At 39.8% G+C, this 25,739-nt stretch overlaps 1 protein-coding gene across 1 annotated transcript; it reads left to right on the forward strand.

Annotated features, from left to right (window-relative positions):
• The first annotated feature begins 21,901 nt into the window (after nt 1–21,901).
• Nucleotides 21,902–23,840, forward strand: LOC143413640 (uncharacterized). Its single transcript, XM_076876944.1, has 2 exons — nt 21,902–22,384; nt 23,273–23,840. The coding sequence occupies exons 1-2, from the start codon at nt 22,125–22,127 to the stop codon at nt 23,526–23,528; spliced, it is 516 nt and encodes a 171-aa protein (XP_076733059.1). The 5' UTR covers nt 21,902–22,124; the 3' UTR covers nt 23,529–23,840.
• The last annotated feature ends 1,899 nt before the right edge of the window (nt 23,841–25,739 follow it).

Raw genomic sequence — 25,739 nt, forward strand, 5'->3', positions numbered from 1 at the left:
TTATGTAGCTGTGTGTGTGTGTGACAGAATGCAGAAATCTAGCTTTTGAACATATTCCAACCCCCCAAAAAAGACAAATTATGGAATTTTCTGCAACTGAATATTTCATTAATTTTGGTTGGTCTTCCTTGAGTTTGGCCTCATTGGCTCAGTGGGCATTATAACCTACAACTCTTGCACCAACTTTTGAACATAACAGTGAAGCTGAAAAAATGTAGTTGTGCACCAGCATTGCAATTCCATTACTTTTTATCATGGCTTACCTTGGTGTGGTTTGCAAAGTGCTTCAGAAAGATGAGGAAATCTGTTTCTTGCACCCATCCTGATTTATTTCTACTACCAGTATTTCCTACTGGTTCATCTCTGACACAGTGGTCTGCATTATGTATGTGTGGGAACACAAACAGTGGAGGAATTGTGTTGCCAATGGCATTAACCACATATACAAAGGTATATATATACAAAGGTGACCAGTGAACCTCTCTCTGCTGATGTCGTTGCCCCAACTTGTTTAATATGGGTTAAAGTAATAGTGCGGTAAGTTGTAACATCTGCATTATTGTTACAACTAACCCAGACTGTTGCTGTTACAACTGACCCAGACTCCTAGCCATGAACTAGCCAACATTACAGCCAACGGCTAAAACATTAGCACTAAAGACCTACACAGAATATATCAATTTAAGTTTGTTGAGTTTAACTGCAAAACAGATAATGCTATTAGAAATTGAAATAAAGTAGAAAAACTTAATTTTTGGCATACAAATTACTTTTTTTTGTGTTATATTGTCTGTGTTTGACAAAATGTGCTGATTTTTCACATGTGATAGCAGAACTGAGTTGGGCATGCACAGGATGAATCACATCATTTGAAAGTTCCCCTGATTGGAAAAATTTGAAGTGTTACAACTGACCCACGTTACAACTATCCCCGGTCTCCCCTACATTTTTGAGAAAACAGTGTCAGTTTACTACATTATGGCATCTTCAAAGCCAGAGTACTTACATGATTTAAAGATAACAAAGTAATAATAACTAATGTAATCGGAGTTCTTATTTTTATTCATATTTTAGTTTGCAGATATCCTGTGTAGTACAAAAAAGAGACTTTAAAAAGTGGTGTGCATACTGTCTTGGTACGATAGACGTATATAAAAACAAATGGACATAGCCATCACCCATTGTCACCTACTGCATCATTGACTCAAAAATTGATGTACTACCAGATCTGAAAAGTGAAGCCAATGTAGAAATGCATTTAATCTTTCTATTGCCCATTCAGAAGTCTTATATATATAGTATATATATCTATATACTATATATATATATAATGTATATAGAGACACGTGTGTGTGTGTGTGTGTGTGTGTGTGTGTGTGTGTGTGTGTGTGATTTACATTGCTGTGCTTGAGAGCCTCCATCTACCGGAACCAAATTCCTCTTATGTGTCTGCACATATACTTTGCCAATAAACACGATTCTGATTACAGGGGCTCACGTTTGACTTAGAATAAGATATGAATAAGATGAAGCGAATCAAAACATAGCAGCCAGATTTCTGTGGTATGGCCTCTTCCTGCACTCAACATCACACCTGGCATGCTTTGATGTGTTATATTAATATGTAGCAACAATTATTTTCCGGTGTAAACTGGAATAAGTTAGAATGGGCACAGTTGTGATTGGTGATGACCCTAACTCTAATCGTAGCCCTTCTTCTAACCAAGGGTAATGTGAAAGTCTTTTTTTTTTTTTATGAAATTATTACTCTCGTAAGACTTCGCAATCAAGGAACAAAAAAAGAGAGTTTAATATTTCAGACACACACAAAAATAATAATAATAGTATTAATAGTAATAATTTTACCTCCAAAAGTTGGTGGCCCTCACACCAATTGTGAGTAAATTCTTCGAGCGTTGGTTTTGAAGCACATCATGGACAGTCTCACAAAAGACCTGGATCCCCTTCAGTTACAGAACCAACCGATCCACAGAAGATGCTATCTCTACCACACTCCACGTTATGCTGTCCCACCTGGAGAGGAAGAACACCTATGCCAGAGTCCTTTTCGTCGACTTTAGCTCAGCTTTCATTCCAGAGCAAGCAGTTGGTGGAAAAGCTGATGCTACTAGGCGTGGACCCTGCAACCTGCAATTGGCTTTTCAGCTTCCTGACAAAGCGGCAACAGACAGTCAAGGTTGGCAGCCACACATCAAAGACTATCTTAGTGAGTACAGGCTCTCCTCAGGGGGGTGTCCTGAGCTCGCTGTTGTTCAGTCTGCTCACACATGACAGAAGGGCCAGATTCAGCACTAACCACACTGTGAAGTTCGCAGACGACACAACAGTGATTGGTCTCATCACTGACAATGATGAGTCAGCTTATAGAATGGGCGTGGAGCAGCTTGAAGTGTGGTGTAGATCCCATAATCTCACCATCAATGTGAACAAAACAAAAGAGATGGTGATTGATTTCAGGAAGTCTTGCAGAGATCACCACACACCACACTATAGATGGTGCTGCTGTGGAGAGGGTCAGCAGTGTTAAGTTCCTGGGTGTGCTGATGATCTGTCCTTCTCTACTAATACCACAGCAGTTATCAAAATAGCATCTCCACTCCCTCAGTAGACTCAGAAATGCAGGACTCTCCACCCTTCACCTCACAACTTTTTACAGAGACACAATGGAGAACATCCTGACACAAAGTTTTATGTCTTGGTTTGGCAGCTGCAAGTCCTATGAGAAGCGACAACTCAATAGGACTGTTAAGAATGCCAGGATGACTGTTGCCCCTCTCTTGTCTCTGGAAGAGATCTACAAACAGCGCTGCATACGCTGCAGCGTAAGCTGTCTCCATCATCAAAGACTCCCACCACCCTTCTTATGGCCTGTTCTCCCTCCTGCCATCTGGCAAGAGGAACAGGAGCATCACCTGCAGAACCACCAGGATGCTGGAAGGGTTCTTTGCACGAGCTGTGAGACTGGTAAATGGACTGTACCCCCTCCCATCCATTCAGCTATTCACACACCTATACTGTAAGAGCCACAAGCAGATTGTGATGCCCCCTATCTACACATGCACACACATATACGCATACAATATAATCTTCAGATACACACATTATCTGATCTAATTATCCCCTTCTGTGAAAGGACTGCTGCTATCTGAATGAGTGTGACTATTTAAACTTGAGTTTGTTTTAGAATTTAGATTTAGAATTTATGTTACTTATCCTTAATTAGTGCTGCGATTTATTACTGCCTTTTTACTGCTCTTTTTTGATCTTTTTCAATTTGTATTGACTACTGCACTTTAGAGACTGTTGAGAAACAGTATTTCGTTTCAACCTCGGTATTTCTCGAAATACCACACAAAATGACGATAAACTTCTACTTGAACTTCTTGAAAATACATGGTTTTTATCTTGTGATTTCACTGTAGATTTTTTAAATCATATTTTTGCCACTGTTTCAGATTATCATATATCTTGGAACTTTCACTTTCAGAAGTATGAAGCTACCTGTAAGACCAGGGGTGGCATGACACCAAACTGTTACGACAGTAAATTGCCCTTAAAAATTTCTTGGCAATTTTTCATGAGCTGCAGAGGCGACATCATGTAACTCTTTCCTATCGTTTTGCTGATTGGATTTGAGGGTAGTGCCATTTGAACAACATGTATGTTAAAGTTAGTAATAGAGTTTCAATATGGTTTTCAGAACAGTGGGCAGTGCACACACTGGAATTCTTTCTGTCCTGTTCCACTGATTTGCACAGTAGGAAGTAGATTATAAAACAGAGTAGGGGAGACCTGAGCATGAAAGCTCTAGTGCAATTTGATCTCAAGCCAGTGGGGAGGTTCAAGAATCCAAAGCCAGTCAGTTATTTCTGTGCACTCAAGCTGACGTTAAATATTGCCTCCAACTGGGAGAAGGCGATTATGCTTGGGACTGAGCAATGTCATTGTAATTGCTAACAACCAGATGGACAAAGTCAAGCCGAGTGATTGTTCTCATCACAATTTGTATCACCTCTGTCCATGTCAGTGCAGTTATCCATCTTCCCCAGAAGAATCTACAGTAAGTGCAATGTAGCATACCACATTATGTCAGATCAGAAATACCTGTCCAACATTTTCATTGCTAATGAACACAGCAGCCTGTTGTGGTATCTGCAGTATATGCTCAATTTATGTTGTATTAATATGCTGCAACAGGGGAGCAGACAATTAAGAAGTCTAAGTTCTACCTTTGGAACTTTTATTCTGCTAAACCATCTTGGAATTATCTCGGAAAAAGAAGCCATCTATGTCCACTGTGAATGACACTCTTTGAACAAACGACACCAACTGCCATCTACAATCCAGTTTTGAGAACCCTTCCCAGATACCTTAACGCCCACTCACATCCTGGGTCTTCTGACTTCAGGAAATCACATGATAGGGTGGGTCTAGGTTTCACAATGAGTTCACCTGATACCTTGTGACTTACGCCCGTTTTCACACCTTGGCTTGTGTGATTAGGTAGAGGTAGAGGATCATTAGGAGGTCCATTGTCCCTCATAGGGCTTAAATCTGGAACTCTCCACAATTTGACCTTAGAACTAAAGAAGCTAGTTCTAAGATAGCTTACCTGGATAAGGAAAAATTATTCTAAATTACAGAGTAAATGCACATAATTGTGTTTTAAGACTGTACACCAACATGATGCAGTGATTTTGAGTCAAAAGACAGTCATTTGTGCTTCGCTATTATTCCAAAACAATAACTTGCATTCTCTAAACTCCATGAAGTTTACAATTTAGCATGAAAGCAGTAGTTTAGTGTGTGCGGAAAGTATTGAGTAGAGTTGTCCATATATATGAAAGCTTATCTTATTGCATCAGTAAGTTCATCGGTTCGGTTCGGATTGTCTACTCTGGGTTTTAGCTTAAATGGTAAATGGCCTGCATTTGTATAGCGCTTTACTCAGTCCCTAAGGACCCCAAAGCGCTTTACACTACATTCAGTCATTCACCCATTCACACACACATTCACACACTGGTGACGGCAAGCTACATTGTAGCCACAGCTGCCCTGGGGCGCACTGACAGAGGCGAGGCTGCCGGACACTGGCGCCACCGGGCCCTCTGACCACCACCAGTAGGTAACACGGGGTTAGTATCTTGTCCAAGGATATTTGGCATGCAGCCAGGAGGCAGCCTGGGATCGAACCACCGACCTTCTGATTAGTGACTGACCTGCTCTGCCACCTGAGCTACAGCCACCCCAGCTTAATTGAAAACAGTCTCAACTGAAAATTATGCAATTAATGTGTTATTATATATTTTGTCTACAAGCTGTCAGACTTGTAATTTCTTTTAGATGATTTTGAGCAGTAGTTCTTTAGCCTTTTTGAAGGTCTTTCAAAGCTTATTTTTGGACATCGGCTGCTTTTTCACTCTTTTTCAATCCAATCCTTGTACCTGGTTGTTTTCAAGGGAATGTTTCTTGTTGTTGTTGTTTGTTAAGCCGCTTAAAGCTGTGTTGTAAGTGCATCCTTATTCAAGCATAAACAAGGTCGCTAACCCAGGGGATGAACTGGTGTCGTGGCTAAACATAACACATAACTTAAAAAGGACCAGTTTTAAATTGTATTTTTAGGTTTTTTGTTTCTAGCTGTTGGATGTAAACACAACATGGCTCACCATCCAGGGGTGTGATCTTTCCAGGTGTGATTCCCGTCCTCCTCCTGTACACATCTGAAGCAAGCAACCTCACCTGTTTGTCATCTGCTGATCAGCTGGCTGATACGTATGCTTGTAGCAAACCTTCAGTTTTCACCTGAGCATCAAATTAACTGTGGCAGTGAAATCCTCTCTGACCTTAAAGTCTGTTTCCTGTTGTTAGCTTGTTGATCACTTACGTATCTTCTCCTCCATGCAGAAGCCCTGGTGTTAATCTCTGTGAAAGTAATTGTGTGAGAGGGAGCAGTGGATGAGATTCTGTTCCTGTAGTGGAGATTCTGGATTTTACTATCAGACTGCCTTCCCCTAAGGACTTTGTAAATTGAGACTGTGGATTTTCCCTGCCTGAGGACTTTTTAAATAGTTACCTTTTCATGTGCACCATAAATAAACTGAATCTGAGTCCAGCCTGCCCATTGATTATGACAATAAATATACCTGTCGTTATTTAAACTTAACGTAGCCTCTTTGGAACTAGAACTTTACCTCATTGAGGACAATAATATTAAAATAAGGTGTACAATTTCCAACTTCAGTAGTTTTCTTTTTACATTTTGTAGCAGGCCCCTTTTCTGGGACCTCCCAAACTCCCATTTGTATTCATGGAAACTGAGAGGTGAGGAGAGCAGAACCTGTGCACAGAACACATCAGGCACCAGTGGCGGCAAATATGACATTCGGAAAGTTGGAGAGGTCATGCTAGTAAAGCAGATAACGGGAAAATCTTTCAAAACTGGATACAAATTCCAAATGAGCCTGCAAATGATAATTTGTTATCATTTTTTAATATGGTCACCACAGGAAATAACTATTACATTACAGAAGACCAGCCGCTGGATCAGTTTCAGAGTTCTTAGTCTTTATTTCTGTGTTTTTCATTATGGCGAAGTCAATGTCGTAACAATGCTTCTTGGCAATAAAGAAACTTGAGATGCACAAAGGGTTGAGAGAGGAGACTCTGTGAAGGTTGAAGGCGACAGTGTTCCCCATGGTAATGGGAGCACTCAGGGAAGTAACCTCAAAACTGGTGGCAGATCCCAGTGCAGTCCTAGGAACAGCAAAGACCTGATCTTGAAGGATACAGATCACCGGCAGCCAAGTGGGGATTTTTTTGGTATATGTATGTTTTATAATTCCATCCTGGAAAAAGAACATTTTTCATTAAAAGCCCAAAACTTTCATGACATTCATATTCATGATGTCTGCGTGTAAACCTATGACCACAACTGTATATATGATGCAAAGATGCTTCTGATTAATTTCGGACTTAAGTTAACTTCTATGGGGTCAAACATGTATGATTATAAGATCATTCAAAAAGGCAAAGTCTTGTTGACTTTGTCCCAGAATAGACAGACATTGTTATGTTGTGATGGTGGCTAGTGTGAAAATGGACACTACTTTGCAAATATACTTATGAACTGAATTTAATTGAATTAATTGTAAATGAGTATTTGTGCCAGACCTAGAGTGGAGGTTTCTTTTTAACATTGCATAGATACTATGAAAATCACAGAACTCCAGTTCTACTCCAAGCTTGCCCCCACAACTCCTGCTGACAAGAGGCACCAAAAGTGGATTACATTTCCAGGCTCTGGACTGAAATCGGAGCCGACACTGCCAATAGAGCCAGGGCTGGCCAATTGACCAACAGGCAGTGGCCTTTTTTCATCATCCATTTAAAGATCAATATGAGGGACCTCATGCTCATCGGCTCAACTATACTGAAGATAGGATGAAATAAAATTGAATAGCTGCGTCTACAGAAGAATGAAACGGCAGCAGGGCTTAGAAAAAAGCCCTGAACATAATAGAAGCTTTTTTTTCCTTCTCTCTTGGGTCAAGTACAAGGAGAGAATAGATTGGAGTGCTTCCAGTGAGCAGTGAAAGATTTTATTATAAATCTCAGGAGGGCCGAAGGAGGTAACACAAAGATAGTAGCAAAAGAAATAAGCAGAAGGGAAAAAAACATATAGAGGTGAGAGAGCTGAAACTTGCAGAAGAAACCTGGCAGACTGTTAGGTTGGCTAGATGTAGATGTGATGACCTGCAGCAACAATGAACAAGCTTGTAGACTTTTCTAAAGAAGACAAAAATGACATCCCAACATTCCTACAACTCTTGTGGGACTACATCTCTAGTCCCACAAGAGTTGTAGGAATGGTCATTTTTAACAATAGCTTCACCCAAAAAGTGAAAAGAATGTTATTAACCCATCTTGGGTTAATAACATAACAATCCAGAAATCCAGAACAATCCAGAAAAGTTTGGGTTTCTATTTTTATGACAGTGTCGATTTCTGACATTTTGTTTAAATTTAAGCTTGTAACAATTTGATCGTTTCTAATAAAACGAGTGTAAAACCTAAGTTAGACATTTTTTTTTATCTATGTAGACTATGTTTATATGAAACATGTGTATACTTACAGCATTTGATGTATTTTAACTATATACATGAATGCAACACCTGCATATGTGTAAAGAAATGGCTCTGATTTTGCCACCCTACGAACATTTCTCTAGATCCACCCCTGCAGTGACACAACATTTCATACATTCTAGGCAGATTTATAACGTGTAAACATGGGCTTCACACCAAAACATTAAGAATTGTACTGATATTTTCATGGATGGTAGGAAAGTGTGACTGCAAGAGCTATTTGCTGCAGGTGAGGAACAAAAACTGGTACCCAACCCACACTCTCCCTTAGTCTATGTAGAGATTAACTTCAGTTCCGTAATAGGTACGGAACTTATTATCGTGTAGATACAGACACTATTTTTCCCCCTCACACTTTGTCAGGATTAAAATATTTCTCACATGAAAGACAAATATGACTAAAATACACCTTTGGACTTGGAAGATGAATGCCAGAGAGACTATGCAGTGGTGTTTGTGTGGTATGTTGAGGTGACACTGAAAAGGGATCTGAGCTGTGCTCCAGCTCTGTTCCTCACATGTTCCTTCCCTTTTACTCCCTCGATGAAACTTTTCATCTTCTGGTATGACTGCAGGAAGCACACTTTCTTAAAACAATCACAGTTATGACATGGGAAGTGAATGAAATGAGAGAGAAAAATAACACAAGTCAACTTTCAGTTTTTTTCAACTTTTGCAAAGTCGTCCTTTATTAGTAAAAATGTGTAATTTTTATCAAATCAATATTTAAAGTCCAAACATTCTGAAGTACTCTAAGGCTACGTTCACACTGCAGGTCTTAATGCTCAATTCCGAATTTTTGATCAAATCCGATATTTTTGTCTTCTTGTTCACACTACAAATAAAATGTGACAGCAAACGCGCTCTAGTGTGAACCCTCAAAGCGGCCCGCATGCGCAAAACAAGACGTCACACACAACGCGCTCTGTTTAGACCCAGAGCAAACAATATTGTTTGACTTATGGCCCTTAATGTAAAGACTTGTTTCGGACTTTACGTTTCCCAATTTTGCTTTAAGTTATAAAGTTATTTTGTTATTTACATTTGGCCTAATAATGATCCTTATTGCTGTTTTAGAGGAGCGGTGCTTCCAAGGATAGCTGCAGATTTCTATCAGAATCTGCAGATTATACAGTACAAATAAAATGTTCACGTTTCTCTGACGTTGTCTTCCCAACAGTTTCACTGACCTCTACACTGGATGGCCAGGAAGCGTTCGCCATGTCTTCTCCAGCGCTTCTCCGGCGCTGATAGTTGGCATCTGTCTTGTGTCAGTGACGTAAAAGACGGATTTAATGCGACATGACCGTTCAAACAGCAGTCGCTTTCTAAAACATCAGATATGTATTGGATTCAGTACCACATACGAGAGTGACCCAGATCGGTTTTGAAAATATCGGATTTGTGCCGTTCACACTGTCATACCATGATCGGATATGGGTCGCATAGGGTCAAAAAAGTCGGATTTGATGCACTTTCGCCTGCAGTGTGAACGTAGCATAAGTTTTATGTCTAGGACCATCTTAAGCACGTTTACAATCTATTTTGAGTTGTGTTTCAGGACACATGGTGCATGCATGAAAGTCCATTAAAGTACTCCTGAGAAAAAGGGTTAGTTCTTCTCCTATGTTCACCAGTTAGTAGCTGCCTTGACTGTCTTCTGTTTGGTTCTTAAGAGGTAAAATAATCAAAACCTTTTTCTTCTACTACTGGTACAAGAAATCTGAACCGTGATTATAATAACAAAAGCCCAATAAAACTCAGTGTTTTAGCTGTCTTATAGTAGATCTGTTTTAAAGTTTGTAATTTTTGTTCATTGTCAATATAAAATGTTGTATTGTTTTAAAGTCATGTCTATACGGATGCTTGTTTTCATGTTCATTGCACACGTCTGACAAATATACACAGATCATTTGCAAAGGAATGGTTTATTTGAAGAGTTTCAGTCAGGATTCAGAAACAGCACTAATAAACGTAACAAAGGATCTTCTTATGGCCTCTGACACTGGAGACACCTTCTGCTTGTCCTACTCGACTTCAGTGCAGCATTTGATTTTTAGAGATTTCAGAGATAAGAACACAATGTTAGTATTAAAGAAACTGTGCTACAGTTGTTTGAATTCCAACTATGTGATTACATCCAATTTGTAGTCTTCTTCACACAAAAGTTAGTCACAGACAGTGTTGGTCAAGTTACTTGAAAAAAGTAATCAGTAACTAATTACTGATTACTTCCCCAAAAAAGTAATCCCGTTACTTTACTGATTACTTATTTTCAAAAGTAATTAATTACTTAGTTACTTTTTAAAAACACGATTTACAACCTGAATAGGTGATAAAGCGATAGATCTTTCAGCCCAATTCTACTTTTTCTGCATAATCCATCATACGAAATGTAATCAAATGGAAAAGTCTCTTTTTAAAACTTGTTTTATTAGTTTTAATCTTTTAACTTTATGCATCAAGCAAACATTAAATTATATGCAGCATTCTCTGACTGGAAGAAATTTGTTTAATATTTAAACCTATTTTCTGCACATTCCAGCACATAATTTTTTTTTTTTTGTTACACTCACTCTTTCAAATAGATGCAAGTAAAACACAGCAGAAAATAAATAAAGTCAAAGACTCGCAGTCCTGTTGCTCTATTTTCACCTGTAAAGCAGGAGTGGCGTAGGCGGAGGTTTACCCTGGTGCAGGTGTGCCGCTGCAGTCAGTGGAAGAATCCGCGAGTTTCTCTGTGAATTTCCGATTACGTCGTAGCGCACTCGGAGCTTGTTTAGGGGTTTTTTGCTGCAAAAAGAAGTTTTCTTCCCACGCACAACGGACACTAATGTTTTTGTCACTTTTTATGGAATCAAACTCAAAGTAAGGTCAGTACTTCCACGCTTTAAACGCTGCACGCTCATGCTCTCTCCCACACTCGATATATGATCCATTGTTGATCTGCACACAGCTGTTGTCACGAACGTCGCACTCGCTTACGTCATTGTCATGAGACATTCTTGCAAAAAAATCACGGTTTTAGTAACGCAGAAACGCAGCGTTCCTATGGGAAAGTAACGGTAATCTAATTACCGTTTTTGCAATAGTAATCCCTTACTTTACTAGTTACTTGAAAAAAGTAATCGGATTACAGTAACGTGTTATGCCCATCTCTGGTCACAGAGTCCACAGGTTTTCATACAGAGACCAATAATTGTTACTTAATGAATGCTTCCCCCTGGAAATATTATTAGAAGACACTGCATGCAGTGCTATGCAGATGATACCAGCTTTATTTATTCATGAAGCCAGATCATACTAATCAAACAGTCAAAGGACATTTATGAAGATACAAAGGCCTGGCTGACCTCTAATTTCTTACTTTTAAAGTCAGACAAAATGGAGGTTATAGTCTTCCTAGGTTATTGTAATAATAGGAACATGATGTCAAACCAGATATTTACTATAGATAATATTAATTTGGCCTCCAGTAATACTGTGGGGAATCTTAGAGTTATTTATCTCCTTTTATCAGGGTCCTTCAATGTGAACATTGAACAAAAAGGACTAATAATATTTATTTTTAGCAATTATTAAACTCTGGTGCTTTCACCTATCGTTTTATCCTGTATCTCTTTGCTCCCCTCTCTTTCCCGTTACCCCAAACAGGTGGTGGTAGATGCATTCTCCTCATTGACCCAGCATTTTGAGCTTCTTGTGTTTCAATGTCATTTTTTCATTATGGTTTATTATTCAAGGTTGATTTTGTATTTCTGTAGTTTCGTTTCTGTGGTTTTTTGAGTTAAAATCTCACCTATGAGTCTGCTTAAGTGAACCAATAATAATAATAATAATAATATCTAAGTGTTTTTTTAATTTTTCTTTTTTTTTTCAATTAATTTGACTTTTATTCAATCAACATGTTTGTACCAAATTCATTTAAATTGATGTTATATTGTTTAAACACTTTGGCACATCAAACGTCAAACTTGTTACATGAACTAGTAAAATATTACTTTGTTACACCAATGATAATCTTGTTGAATGAACAAATGTAACTTATGTCTGTAGTACATGATGTGTTCATATTACATAATGTTCAACAAAAAATTCAATGGATTAACAGCAGCTTCCTTTTTCTTCTTTTGGCCGCCTGCCCCGTTTGGTTCTTTTGCCATCAGAATTATTGTCTAAAGGCAAAGAGAGAAGCCCAAAGGAATTACTTTACCAAGTGGACCATCCCTGCCTTGCCGTATTGGTCCATTTGATTGACCTTTGTTGTTATTATTTATTTATTTTATTTTATTTTCAGTTGTTACAGACGGGATAGACATGACTGGGGGGAGGGAAGGAAACAAAGACAGCGGGGAAGAGGAATAGTGATGAAGGCCAAAGAAAAGGGCAAAGAAAGGGGGGGGGGGCGCAAAAAGCCCCCCATATTTTTATATATATATCACCTGGATCATCTGTTCAGAAAAAAAAAGAGAAAACAAGCAAACAAAAGCAGCACTATAATAAACACAACGCGATACACTATATGTATAGCAGTAAATATTAAATATTGAATATTATTATGCAGCACGTAAGATTTACAGCGTGCAGTGTTCTTTGAGGTAGGAGCCAAAAAGGGTGTAGTTTGTGTGTGTGAGCACCCGTGTGTACACCTGTGAGCATGGACGCGCTTGTATTTAAAAGGTTCCTTCATGTAATGATCTGCTAGAGGGTGTTTGGGCTGCCACAGCCCCGTCCTCCAGGGCATGAAGCAGGTATGGAGGAGATCCAGGCCCCAGACATCCAGAGGCCCCCAGAGCACAAGAGACCAAGGAAGACCAACAGAGGGGCAGCTGCGCCACTGTCCCAGAAAGAGCTGAGGAGAGCCCCAGATGAGGGCTCACTCAGCAGCCACCGAGCAGAAGCCAGGGGGGGTTGCAGTGACGTGCCCGTGAGCTCCACCGGCAGCCAGCCGTGCCTGAGTGACCAAGCCTCAGGCCGTGGGCACCCCACCCCCGAAGGGGCCCGAGCGAGCCCCAGGCTCCAGGCCTCGACAAGCAGCCACCAAGGAGTGAGCCGGTGGGTACCTGGACGCCCACCCCCCGGACACAAAGAACCACCAATGCACCGATGTCTGAGGGCGTCTGCCACTGGCAGGGGAAGTGGTGGGGGGAGATAGGCCTCCAAACCTTGTAGGGCCTGAGATGTCCCCAGAGAGGTGGCGTCTGATACCCAACCTGACATATAGACACAAACAAACAGGCACACACAGATACAAACATCCATTCCCACCCTCATGCTCTCATATGCAATTACTCAACACTCACCCAACGTGGAGACAGACATAAAGAGACACTGTGCACACAATCACACTCCCCAAGCGTACTCTATACTCCAGGTGTAGGTACCCTTGCCCCTGGAGGGGAAAACTGCACCCAGACCCAGGTAGTGTTACCCTCTTCCCTGGGGTGGAAAGAAGCAGACCGCCCCAACTCCACAGCAGCAGGGTTTTTTTTTTTTTTATTATATTTTATGAAAAAAGCACAATAGCCACAACACTGGTCATTCCATTTTTTGTGAACAGCTCATCAAGCTTCAATTTTTTAACCTCCCAGAGCAGAAAATGCTTAATTATACATAAACAACAAATATACATAAACAACAAAATACTCTATACTATTTATTCACAGCATGGAAATGTAAATAGGGAAAATACCTTTGTTGTGTGGACATGTGTTTGCTAAGTATATAAATAACTGCTACATAATTTTAAAAAAAGGCAAGTTTCTACCAGCATGATGACACTGCTTGCAGTTGTGTTATCACATCACTTATGATGTCAAGCTAGCCAACGTGTGGTGCAAAAATAATACAATTCATTATCTCCAATCAGTCAAAGCCAAAAACCAGATGGAGTTAAAATAAGGACAGGGTTGCAAATAAGAGAGGACAATGCTACAGCAGCCCGAAATCAAAACTATGACAGCATAGTAATGACTATCATAGAGGCTGCAGGTGGTCAGAGTTATAAAATAAGAGTATTAGCACAGAAGTTTAATGACCAGATATTCTTTTCTTTATTCTTTTTACAGATTCAAACCTTTGTATCTAACATTTCACTAAAGCCACTAAAAATAAACCAAAACATATATCAAGTAAAATATAATTAATCTGATAGCCTTGGTAATCTTCAAACGACAACAGAAATCGTAGGTTGCAGTTTGTAGTTTGCTTATTCAAACTGATCCAAAACTAGATAGTAGGTGACTCCTTTTCTGCAACAAACATAAAATAATGGTTAATATGTTGACCTTTCAACATGACAAGTAAAAGTTTTTGTTGTACTGACCTTTTACTTGCACGTCTAAAGACCTTGAAATGGCTTCTTGGAGGTCGGGGTCATTTGACAGGTATTCTTCCTCAAACAGGCCAAGATATGTACTGCAAAGCCAGAATGTTTTGTAAATTATTTAGTTAAATTACATATAAATGATGTTGACATAATTACATTATCACAATACATAGATTGGCCTCAGCATTATTAAAGTTGTGTGGGATCATCTTGACAGAGAACAGAACAAAAAGCCTGGAGAACTATTGCTGAACCACGCTTAAAGAAATTCAATAAAAAGAAGACATCGCCATCATGAACGATGGTTAAGAGAGTTCAAGCTGTGTTGAAGACTAAAGTAGCTCATATCACATTTTTAATTTTAAGCTCATTAAAAATGTACAAGTTTTGTTCTACTCTAATATACTGCGCTTCCATGTCTGTTTGTAGACATAATTTTGTAGACTTCAGTAAATCACTGCGCTTCTTTCCTATTTTTCCAGAAAGGAGGGGTGGCTCATGACTTTTGCACAATATAGCTCAAAAGATTAAAAGATACAAACATCTACAAAACACATACCTGTAGGATGTGCTGGATAAACTTGGCTGGGTAGGTCCATTGGACACACTGGAGGTGTTACTAGAGAAGACACGTGTGTCACCAGTAACACTGGCAGAAGAACCCACTGATACGCCAGGTGTGTTGTCACTGACAGTGGCAGTAGCAACGCAACAGATGACCTCATCATCAACAGACATGGACTGTGTGTTAACAATGGGAATGGCTGAGGTAACGTCTTTAGAAATTTCACCTGTGAGAACACAAAGAACAGCAGTTTAACTTTTGAATAACATCAAATCACATATATAGCTTTTACTTTTCATGTATTTAGGGGTACATTTCTTTCTGCTCAAAATATTAAACTAAATTTAAATATGATTTTAACAAAGACTTGACACTTAACTAAAGACACAATGCCTAAGATGACTAAATAACTGACACTGAATCAACTTAATTTCCAGTTTATTTGGAGCTACTTTTAGATAGGAATATTTACCGCATTTGTCAGAATTCAACGTTTCTGTGAAATCCTGCCTGCTTGTATGGCTACTCTCTCCATCAGAATAAGCCTGTAAATTAAAACAGATAATACATTTCATTATACTGACAAGAAAATGGCATAGTAAATATTAGTAATATGTTTATGTATTATGTATTAAAACATAATACAAGTGACAATGTTTAAGGGAGTTTAAAATCCATCTTTGCCTTTTTCACTCTCATTTTATGAACATACATACATTTGCTGAAATGCTCAGGATTACTTACTGATTCATTGTCCTCACATAAAATCACCTTGTCAGGTCTGACATAAATTGACTTCTGATGAAGTCACAAGGTCTTCATTCAAAGTCTGTTTGGAAGTGAGTGATGGCTCAACTAGTTTGGTGTGGCATGCCAGCAAAATCTGTAGCCTAGGGGAGGAAGAAAACAGTGTATATGAAATTTTTGTTAAGGCTAACAGACTGCAATACAATACAGTACATTAAAAGGCTTAATTTTTGTTAACTCTAAAAGATATCAATCCAGTCATCTGATCAGTGCTCCCAGATCCTTTTTGGAAATACCCAAAGTTGACCTTTAATAGTATAATAATCCAAGTAACAAAAAAAAATCTTTTTATAAAAAAGGATCTAAAGCTTACCTGCATCCTTCAACAACTGGCTGGAAGACAGTCCTTACTGCCTGCATTACTTTGTCTGAGTACCAGTGCAGATTTTATATGTCCATTTTCAAAAAGCCAAGTTTTTTTGTTACGCCTTGGCACATGTGCAGTTAGATGGTCTGGTAAGAGAATCGCTTCTTTGGTGAAAGACTGAGCCACAGAATGTGACCTGCTTAGCTATATCCCTCACCAGACTCCTGTACTCCTTTTCCTGGTCATCCCAGATACACCCCATAATGGTCGTGTTGTCTGTAAACTTTTGAATATGGCATAATTCAGAGTTATAGCAGAAGTCAGAGGCGTACGGGGTACATAGACTGCAGGATAGATTCTGAGAAATGATGAATTGTCTGCGGATGAGGTATGAAGTGGTGGGTCTGAGCTCTGACCTCTGATGAGAGATAGAAAGGGGATTGTGTCTGCGTAGGTGAGTAAGTGTGCATGTGAAGGCAAAATGAGACATTCATGCAAATGAGTTATCTTCTGCAGTGTGGCCACTTCAGTTTCAAGTGAGCAATAGCCTCTTAGCACTGCACTTCATCTACATTTCCATATTTATTTCATTTAATAAGAATTTATAATTATTAAAATGAGACACTTTTGACCCTGGAAAACCCAAACCTTTAAAAGATACAGTACCTTTAACCTATCATTAAGTGGAACTTACCAAAAATCCAAGTGCTTTATTGTACTATTATGAGCGATTTTCATTGAATTAGATTAGGCCTAGTATGTCATAAATTTTATGACTCATCCTTTGTGAAAAAAAGTGATTTGAATTTGTAGCATGATGGAATCTGTAGTTTTTGGTCACAACATTGTATGATGAACTTGTGCAACATCTTAAATTGTAAAACCTGCTGTAGGGTCTGTAAATCAGCCTGACCTGCGTGTGTTGAAATCAAGCACAGTGAGGAATCATCCCTGCTTGTATAAATGGTTTATCACATGCTGTGACATAAATGAAAGCAGCTGTGGTTAAATATTCTATATTAATCCTTTTGAAAATTCACTGTTGGACATGGTCAACATTTCTCTTAAAATCTTGCTTCAATGTAGTTAATGTCCATCAAAGTGGTCACTTACCACTTGGCTCCAGAAGCAATTCAATCTTCCTACGCAGCTATAAAATGCTCAAATAAACCATCTACATATGGTTTTGGAGCCTGTATCCAGTTGACATATTTGGTGAGTATAGCTAAGTTCCTTCGTAGTTGTGTAGTAGTTAAGTTCTTTATCATTTTCATTTTGTGATGCACCCATGCATTCAATCAGAGAAGATTTTTAGAAAAATGTACCTCATCAGTGTGATAATCATAAATAATAGTACTGCTGGAGCTGAAGACTGAGCTTTTAATGAGCTCAGGAAAGAAACAGAAACAGAGCAACACATTTAAAAAGTACATTAAAAAAGTCAAAGCTGAATTGATTACCCAAAGGGGATTAAAAGAGTAATGAAAAATTAAATTTGTGTGTTAGCAAAACAAACGCTTAAACTAAATGATTTCCTACATACGCTAATTAAAAATGCTTGTGCGGTCTGTATTTGTTGAAGTTGTCTGTTTTATCATGCCAAACGTATGGTGGTCCCGTCTTCAAGATCTCTGTGAAGGATTTTCCTGCTGATGCACTAAAGGAGCTAGTAAAAAGTTTCCTTAAACTCTGTTCTAAGTCCCCCGCATTGGCCAAGGCATTAGAAAATAAGAAGATATATCACAGTGTTCTACAGCCCTGCCCAGCTCTCCTAGAGTAACTGCCTGTCTCCTGGTATCTCCTCCATCATGTTCTTTAGACTGTGCTGGGAGACAGAGTGAACCTTCTGGAAATGGCACATATTGAAGCGCCAGTCTGTTCTTTATGAACAGACCTCGGATTTAATCATTGTTAGAGTTTGTCTTTCACTTTAATGAAATCATAACTGGAGTGAGATTTCAATCAGACATACAAGTTGGAGGAGTCTCTTTAAACGCTTAGGTTTGAATGTAAGCGATGGAAGTCAAAATCCACAGACGGCATGTGAAAAAATGTATTTAAAGTGATATGACATGATTTATGATTTAAAGTTGATATGACGTTTTGCAAATATGAAGCTTTTGCAGATCAAAGCAAATGTCCAACAGAATTACATTTTGTATGAAAATTAGTTCAGAGGGCTATACAACTCATTTATTTGATCATATGTGTTCTAACATCTGGTAACCATATAGGATTTCTTATTTTCTCCACAGTCAGTGAATGAAACACCCCTATCCTGTTTTGAACAGTGAAAAAGTCCAGCAGATCTCCTTATATTTAACCCAGTGACAAGCATGCATCCAAAGGCTGCCAACCTTCTTGGTAATAGCCTTGTTTGTTTATGGTAATTAAAATAATGCCTTAGAATTAATGTACAAATAAATTTTAATTTGCTCATTACCCCCTGCACCATTTAGATGAAAATGATCATAAAATAGCTACAGAGGCCAAGATTTTCTTTGACCTTTTGAGCAGTTATTTCAGCTAAAGCCTGCCAAAAACGTCCCATAACTTGGCAATGAAACGTTGACTCTGTGGGGAGCAGGCCACTAGTAGGTACTGTCATGTGTTGTGTGGTTTAAAACTGTGTTCATTAGCACAGAGAGCTGTTAGGATGCCAGATTTCACACAGGGGACACCCCTGTGTGAATCTTTTTGCAGCCTACAGCAGCAACTGAGGTCATCCACTCTGTCAGCACAATAGTATCTCCCTTCAAAAAAGCTAAATAGAATCATTTCCAAAGAGTGCATGTACGTTAGAAGATTGTTCTCCTGTGCAGTGAGTGTTGTCAGCCTACATTTCCCTCTTCATGTAATATGATATGAAAACTATTATGGGTAGGCCAGAGAGCCAAGAAGTTTGCTATGCTTTATGCTTTTATACTGTTGTCTTTCTCCTTTCCTTTGCTCCCCTTTTCCCACCATGCACAATAGCATAACTGTATTCAGATGGAGTAGCTGGGTTCAGGATGCTTTTCAGACTACAATGGGCAAGTTCAAAATGGAGAATTCACAAGAGACAAAAGGCAAAAGGCTTCAGAGATGCAGCAGAGGAAGACAGAGCAGCGGGAGTCCTACATTCTCACTGTTTTTTTCTTGCTGCCTGGCAAAAGACAGTCCTCAAAGGACAGAATGAAAAAACATATCATTATTATCATTATTATAGGAATGCAATATTAGAATAAAATAATGTGTGTGTGTGTGTGTGTGTGTGTGTGATTATAAATTGTTTTTAATACTTATATATCCAAGCATTTATAAAAGTCACAATCACACACATATTATTATATTTTCAACATTTTGGGGGGTCATTTTGCCAAATGCTACTGCTCAAATTGATGTTGAACTCTAATGTTATGATGAAGAATGGAGGTCTAAATTATTTTTTTTTTTTCTGTACTAATAAAAACCACTAGTTATCTACTTAACATGTGTACATCCTTCTCATAGTATAGTCTAAATGCGTGGTACAAAGTTTTGGAGCTGTGTGTTCAGCATGTTCTTCAAGTAATGATCAAACTGAGCTTGGCCAGACTTACAAACAGTGTAACTCCTGCCAATTTAAAAACTAAAGCAGGGATATATACTAAATTCAAACACTGTTTCACTGTGTTTGGTGGTGCAGAAATATTAAAACATTTGGAGAAGTGCCCAATGTAACATGAGAAGTTAATCTCATTCTGCTACACTTAAAGTTACTACTTGGTTTGTATTCACAAGAACACACTTATGATAACATTTTTAAAATATATTTTAAAAACTTCTATTTTTAAATATGATAACAAGATTGTTTGGGGTAGGAACAAAAAAGATAAATGATAAATAAAATAAAAATCCAAGACAAACGATGTCAAACCTTTCAGGAATGTTTGTTTTTGTTGTGCTGTATTTTACATTCATTCATTTATTTATTTATTTATTTTATGCTGGAATATGGATTGCCTTTCAAGACAGCTGCCAATGTTGCAAGTTATAGATATCCCAGCATATTAACTCCAAGCCCAAAAGACCACGCAATGCTCGGTGAAACTGCAAAAAACTTAAGAGCTACATCTCAGACTTTACAGGCATCAGTTGACATGTTAAATGTTAAAGTTCATGACAGTGCAATTACAAAAGAACTGAACAAATATGGATCGTTTTGAAAGGTTACCAGGAGAAACCCTCTTCTCTCTAAAAAGAATATGACAGCACAGCTTAAGGCTGCACATTTTTTTCTGAACCAACCACAAGACTTCTAGAACAGACCAAAGTGGAGGCATTTCGCAATAATGCACAGCACCTTATTTTGTGAATACCAGACAGGATATTAGCACAAATACCTCATACCAAAAGACTTAGTTGTGAAGGAGTGGTGATTTGGCCTTATTGTGCTATCACAGTACCAGAGGACCTTGCAGTCACTCGGTCAACCATGAACTGCTCTACATACCAAAGTATTGTAGAGCCAAAAGAGAGGCCATCAGTCCAACAGCTAAATCTTTGTGAAAACTGGATCATTTAAGCAGATAATGATCCCAAGCACATCAGGAAATCTATGACAAAATGTCTGAAAAGGAAAAGAATCAAGACATTGCAATGGTTCAGTCAAGGCAAAGACTTTAACGCAATTGAAATGTTGTGGTGGGACGTTATAAAGCTGTGTAGAAATGAAGGCCCACAAAGTTCAGAAAACTGAATTCATGTTTTAAATGTAAAAAAAAATAAGTGAGCCAAAATTCCTCCACAACAATGTGAACGGATGAAGTCATTGAGACAACATTTATCACTCTTATTGCTCCTTAAGGTGATTCTACAACCCAGTGATTACTGGGTTTTTCCACACTCCTTTTGCATGCTGCATGCTGTCCGGCATGACAGAAACAGCAACTCAGGTAAAAGCAGAGGAGGGGGGCTATGTGTTTACGTGCATAACGAGTGGTGATGTAACAGCAGGATCATTCACACGCACTGTTCTCCTGATTTGGAGGTTCTGGCAGTCTCGTGCAGACCTTTTTACATCCCGAGGGAGTTTACAGTAGTTATTGTGATAGCTGTTTATATACCGCCGGATGCTAACGTTAGCACGGCTCTCAGCCTCTTGCTCAACACCATAAACAAACAACAGCTTGCCCACCCCGATGGGGTTTTTATTGTCGCCGGCGACTTTAACAAAGTGTGCCTAAAGACTGTGCTTCCTAAATTTGTCCAATTTGTGGACTTTGCTACGAGAGGAGAACACACTTTGGACCATGTCTATTCAAACATCAGGCATGCTTTCAGAGCGACACCCCTCCCCCACCTGGCTGGATCTGACCACTTCTGCATGTCCCTCACCCCCACCTACACCCCCCTGCTGAGAAAAACAAAGCCCCAGACAAAGACAATACAAACCTGGCCTGAAGGAGCCCTCTCTCAACTGCAGGACTACTTCTCAACAACTGTATGGGATTTATTCTCCAGCCACAACCTCCAGGAGTACACGGACACTGTACTCTCGTAAATCAGGAACTGTGTTGACAATGTCACCGTCAACAAAAGGGTCAGGGTGTTTCCAAATCAAAAACCCTGGATGAATAGCGAAGTGCAATCCCTCCTAAAAAGCCGCAACACTGCCTTCAAGTCAGGGGACAGGGCTGCGTATAGGGCGGCCAGGGCAGACCTGAGTAGAGGCATCAGGAAAGCTAACGGTGTGTTCACACCGAACGCGATGGACGCGAATAAAACGCCCCAAACGCCCCTAATTTGACGCGTGTACATTCGCGTCTCAACGCGTGTCCAAGAAAAATCCATCGCGCCTCAAAATATGATATTTTGACGCGCGTGAACCGGAAATGTGGGAGGAATGTGGGAGGGAGTTGTGCCAGACCGGTATCTTTGCAAGATGGCAGCTATCGAGCTAGCGCTTGAAGAGAGAGTCTCCCTTCTCTATGTACTGTGGAGAGCAGAGCAGCAGCGTAAAAGACGTCCTCGCCGTACCTGGGTCCATCAGGTCCTCCAGAGGCATGAGCAGTTTGGTGAGTTTCACCACTTGCTCCAGGAGCTGCGCCTGGATGACGGCCGATTCCAGCGCTATCACCGTCGGCCAGTTTGAGGACCTGCTTTCCCTCGTCGGTCCCAGCATCGCCCGCTTAAACACCAACTACAGACGCTCAATCCCACCTGCAGAGCGCCTGTCCGTCTGCCTGAGGTTAGTAAAACTATTTAATACGGTAGTCCTTTATTGATATCTGTGCTAATATGCTAATCCATCCAGTTATACACTGCTAACATGGGTGTGCTATGCTAACAGTGAATGCTGTCGGTGTTTACTGAAAGCAAACTGTGGTACAGAGACGACTCTTTATAATATTTCTAGTGATACTCAGAAGGTCTCATCAAGTCCCGATTTAATTCGATTTATGCTGTTCTCAGTGTTTGCATGATAGCATGGCTGTGGTGTCACATCAATGTATGCGCTCGGTGTTTGCTGATATCAAACTGTAGCATTAGGACCACTGAGTTAACCTTTGTAGTGATACTCACTCCTTTTTATTTAGACCTGGTTTAATTCTGGGATAGTTGAATATTTGTATATAATCCCTGCAGCTGTCAGACTCTATAGCAGGGGTCACAGCCTTTATTAAAACAGAGTTAGATAAAACTGTGAACAGTTTGGTTCATCTCTAGTTACATGGTTCTATCTTGATAAGCTGTCTTATCACAGATTAATTTTTCAAAAATATTAATGATTTAAGCAAGGAAAGGGCTACATGTCAACACACAACTCTTTATTTCTATTAATGTCTTACTTCATTCCTACCTGATTGACATGTTTAGGAATTATGAGTGATTGGCTCACTGTAGTTGTGAAAGTTGCTACCAATCAAATTATGATATGTTAAAGTTAAAACAAAACACAACTGTTTTAGATATTATCTAATATACATTTTGTAATTATCCTTATAATTACAAAAGGTTTTATGTAAGATTCATGTTTTGTGATTTAAATCTGACATCACAAAAGTATTTTGGAATTTGAATAATGTATTTTGTAACTGCAGTACACATAATACTGATTTTGAACAATTTTGTCCAGGTTCCTTGTCACCGGGGACTCCTTCAGGACCATCGCGTTCAGTTTCAGAGTCGGTGTTGTCCACGGTGAGCCAGATCACCCCCCAGGCAGCGACGTCCATCTGGGACTGTCTAGTGGACGACTTCATGGCTGTGCCTTCACCTGGAGACTGGCGGTCCATCACAGAGGGATTCCAGGAGCGCTGGAACTTTCCTCTGTGCTGTGCAGCTCTGGATGGGAAGCACATCCAGACAAAGGCACCCCATATATCATATAGGAGACACACACATTGATATACACTAAATATTCATTTCATTTCTTTTTTGTGGTGCCCAAATTGATGCACCTGCTTGATTTTGTTTAAACAATTATTGCACACTTTCTGTAAATCCAGTAAACTTCTTTTCACTTCTCAAATATCACTGTGTGTGTCTCCTGTATGATATTTAACTGACATTTTTTATCGTAACAACCAACGATTTATACAGGAAAATAATGTCTATTAACAAGGTTGCCCAAACTTCTGCATCCCACTGTATCAGTATATTTTGTCATTAGTATAATATGAAATAAATTCTACATGTGTCAAGTTGTGTGCCAACATTTGCTGTGTAGTAGAACTGAGACATTAGTCATTATAAACATTTATTTGAAATAATATTAAAAGTCTCAAACAGAAAAACATTAAACATAAATATATAAAATATAAGAATTTACAGAGAGACAGGAATAAAAAGGACCAGCTGCTCTCCAGAGCAGGAACAAGGCTGAGGAGGAAATGCTCCATTGGAGACTGGTGTGGCCTCTTCAGGGACTCCACGATGGCCAGCTCCACCGCCGATGGACCGTCCTGGGACCCGTCCCTCATCTGCCTCGGAGCCGTCCTCCTCTGTGGGCCTGTAAAACAGCACAAAACACAAAGAAATGAGAAGGCTGCTACTAGATTTTAATTTCAACATTGAAAAAAAAAAAAACAATAACAGGATATAATCAGATTGGTTGTAGATATTTAGTAAAGGTGATCACAAGGGAATCCCACCGACTAAAAAGGTATCAGTGCTTGCTGTACATATCTGTGGGTGCAGCAGCAGGAGCTCAGGGACAGGGGATGCTCTGCTGCAGAATCAGTTGGTTCTATCAATACAGTATTAAATGTTAACAGGTTGGATATAATAATCGTAGAGTAGACAGTGGTCCCTCATTTATTGCAGGGGTTCTCAGAATAACTAGCCCCTGGTCACAGTTCTCACAATTGATTCTCAAAGTGCAAACCTTTGTAGATTGCAAAACGTAAAAGTATTATTATGCCGCGGTTTGTCTTCATCTGCCCGCCACTTTCGTGCGCCTTTTTCCCTCACGGTGCAGGTGTCTATTTCCGAATGAGGCTCATAGTTATGGGTGTTTTTGTGCTGTTTTTTCTATTGGACGCGATGGTTATCAAAACCAAACGTGATAAATTTGGCAAGCGCAGGAGATTTGTCAATCAGGCTGCAGAATGCAATGCTGTACTGTGCAATAAAAAATCAGCGAAAAAGCAAAGCAGTGACGGATGAACAGCGGGACCACTGTGTGCTGTTTATTAATAAACAATAAAATATATTCCTAAATGACAACATGCATAAAAGCAGAACGGTATTTGTACGTCAGTGGGAAAATAGCGGTGGCTTGCTAGCTTTTGTGCGGCTTCCCCGGGTCAGTGAAAACTTTCAAAAGAGAAATGAATGAACTTACCAGGTTGCCCGATCTCTTCACATATCTTCCTCCAAGCTCGGTCCTTTTTATTCCTGTCTCGGTACTGAAAGCAGCTGGTGTTGTACGGCTCCGGGTTGTTTGCTACCGCATTGATTAGCCTTCCCCTCCATTGAAGTATGAAAGGCTTTGGCTGGATCTGCCCCTTTGACCTAGGTAACAGCCACGTCACCAGGCTCCTGATTGGTTGTCGCGGCGCGATTTGACGCTGGAGTTTAGATTTTTCCAACTCGAGCGGTAGACGCGAAACGCGCGTATGCACAAAATGCAACACAAAAACTCACGCGCGTGGTTTTATTCGCGAGTCAAACGCGCCAGACGCGCTACACTGACGCGCGTTTCACGCGTTTTGGCGTTTTCGCGACGCAAATCTGCTTCCGAATTTTCGCGGGACCCGCAATCGCGCGTCATCGCGCCTTTCCATTGACTTTACATGTAAACCTGACGCTCTATTCGCGTCCATCGCGTTCGGTGTGAACACACCGTAAGGCTGCCTATAGGAGGAGGATTGAAGATCACTTTGCTGACAACGACCCCAGAAAAATGTGGCAGGGGATCAATCACATTACCAACTACAGAAGCAATAACCAGGCGACATCTAGGACTGATGCCTCGCTGGCTGAGGATCTAAACCGTTTCTTCGCCCGCTTTGAGACGACCAGGCCCTCAGCTGTCACACCACTTCCACCCGCCCCCAGCACTGGCACACTAACACTTAGGGAGCACCAAGTGAGGTGTG

Source organism: Maylandia zebra, linkage group LG18, assembly GCF_041146795.1.
Source record: "Maylandia zebra isolate NMK-2024a linkage group LG18, Mzebra_GT3a, whole genome shotgun sequence".
Lineage (NCBI taxonomy): Eukaryota > Metazoa > Chordata > Actinopteri > Cichliformes > Cichlidae > Maylandia > Maylandia zebra.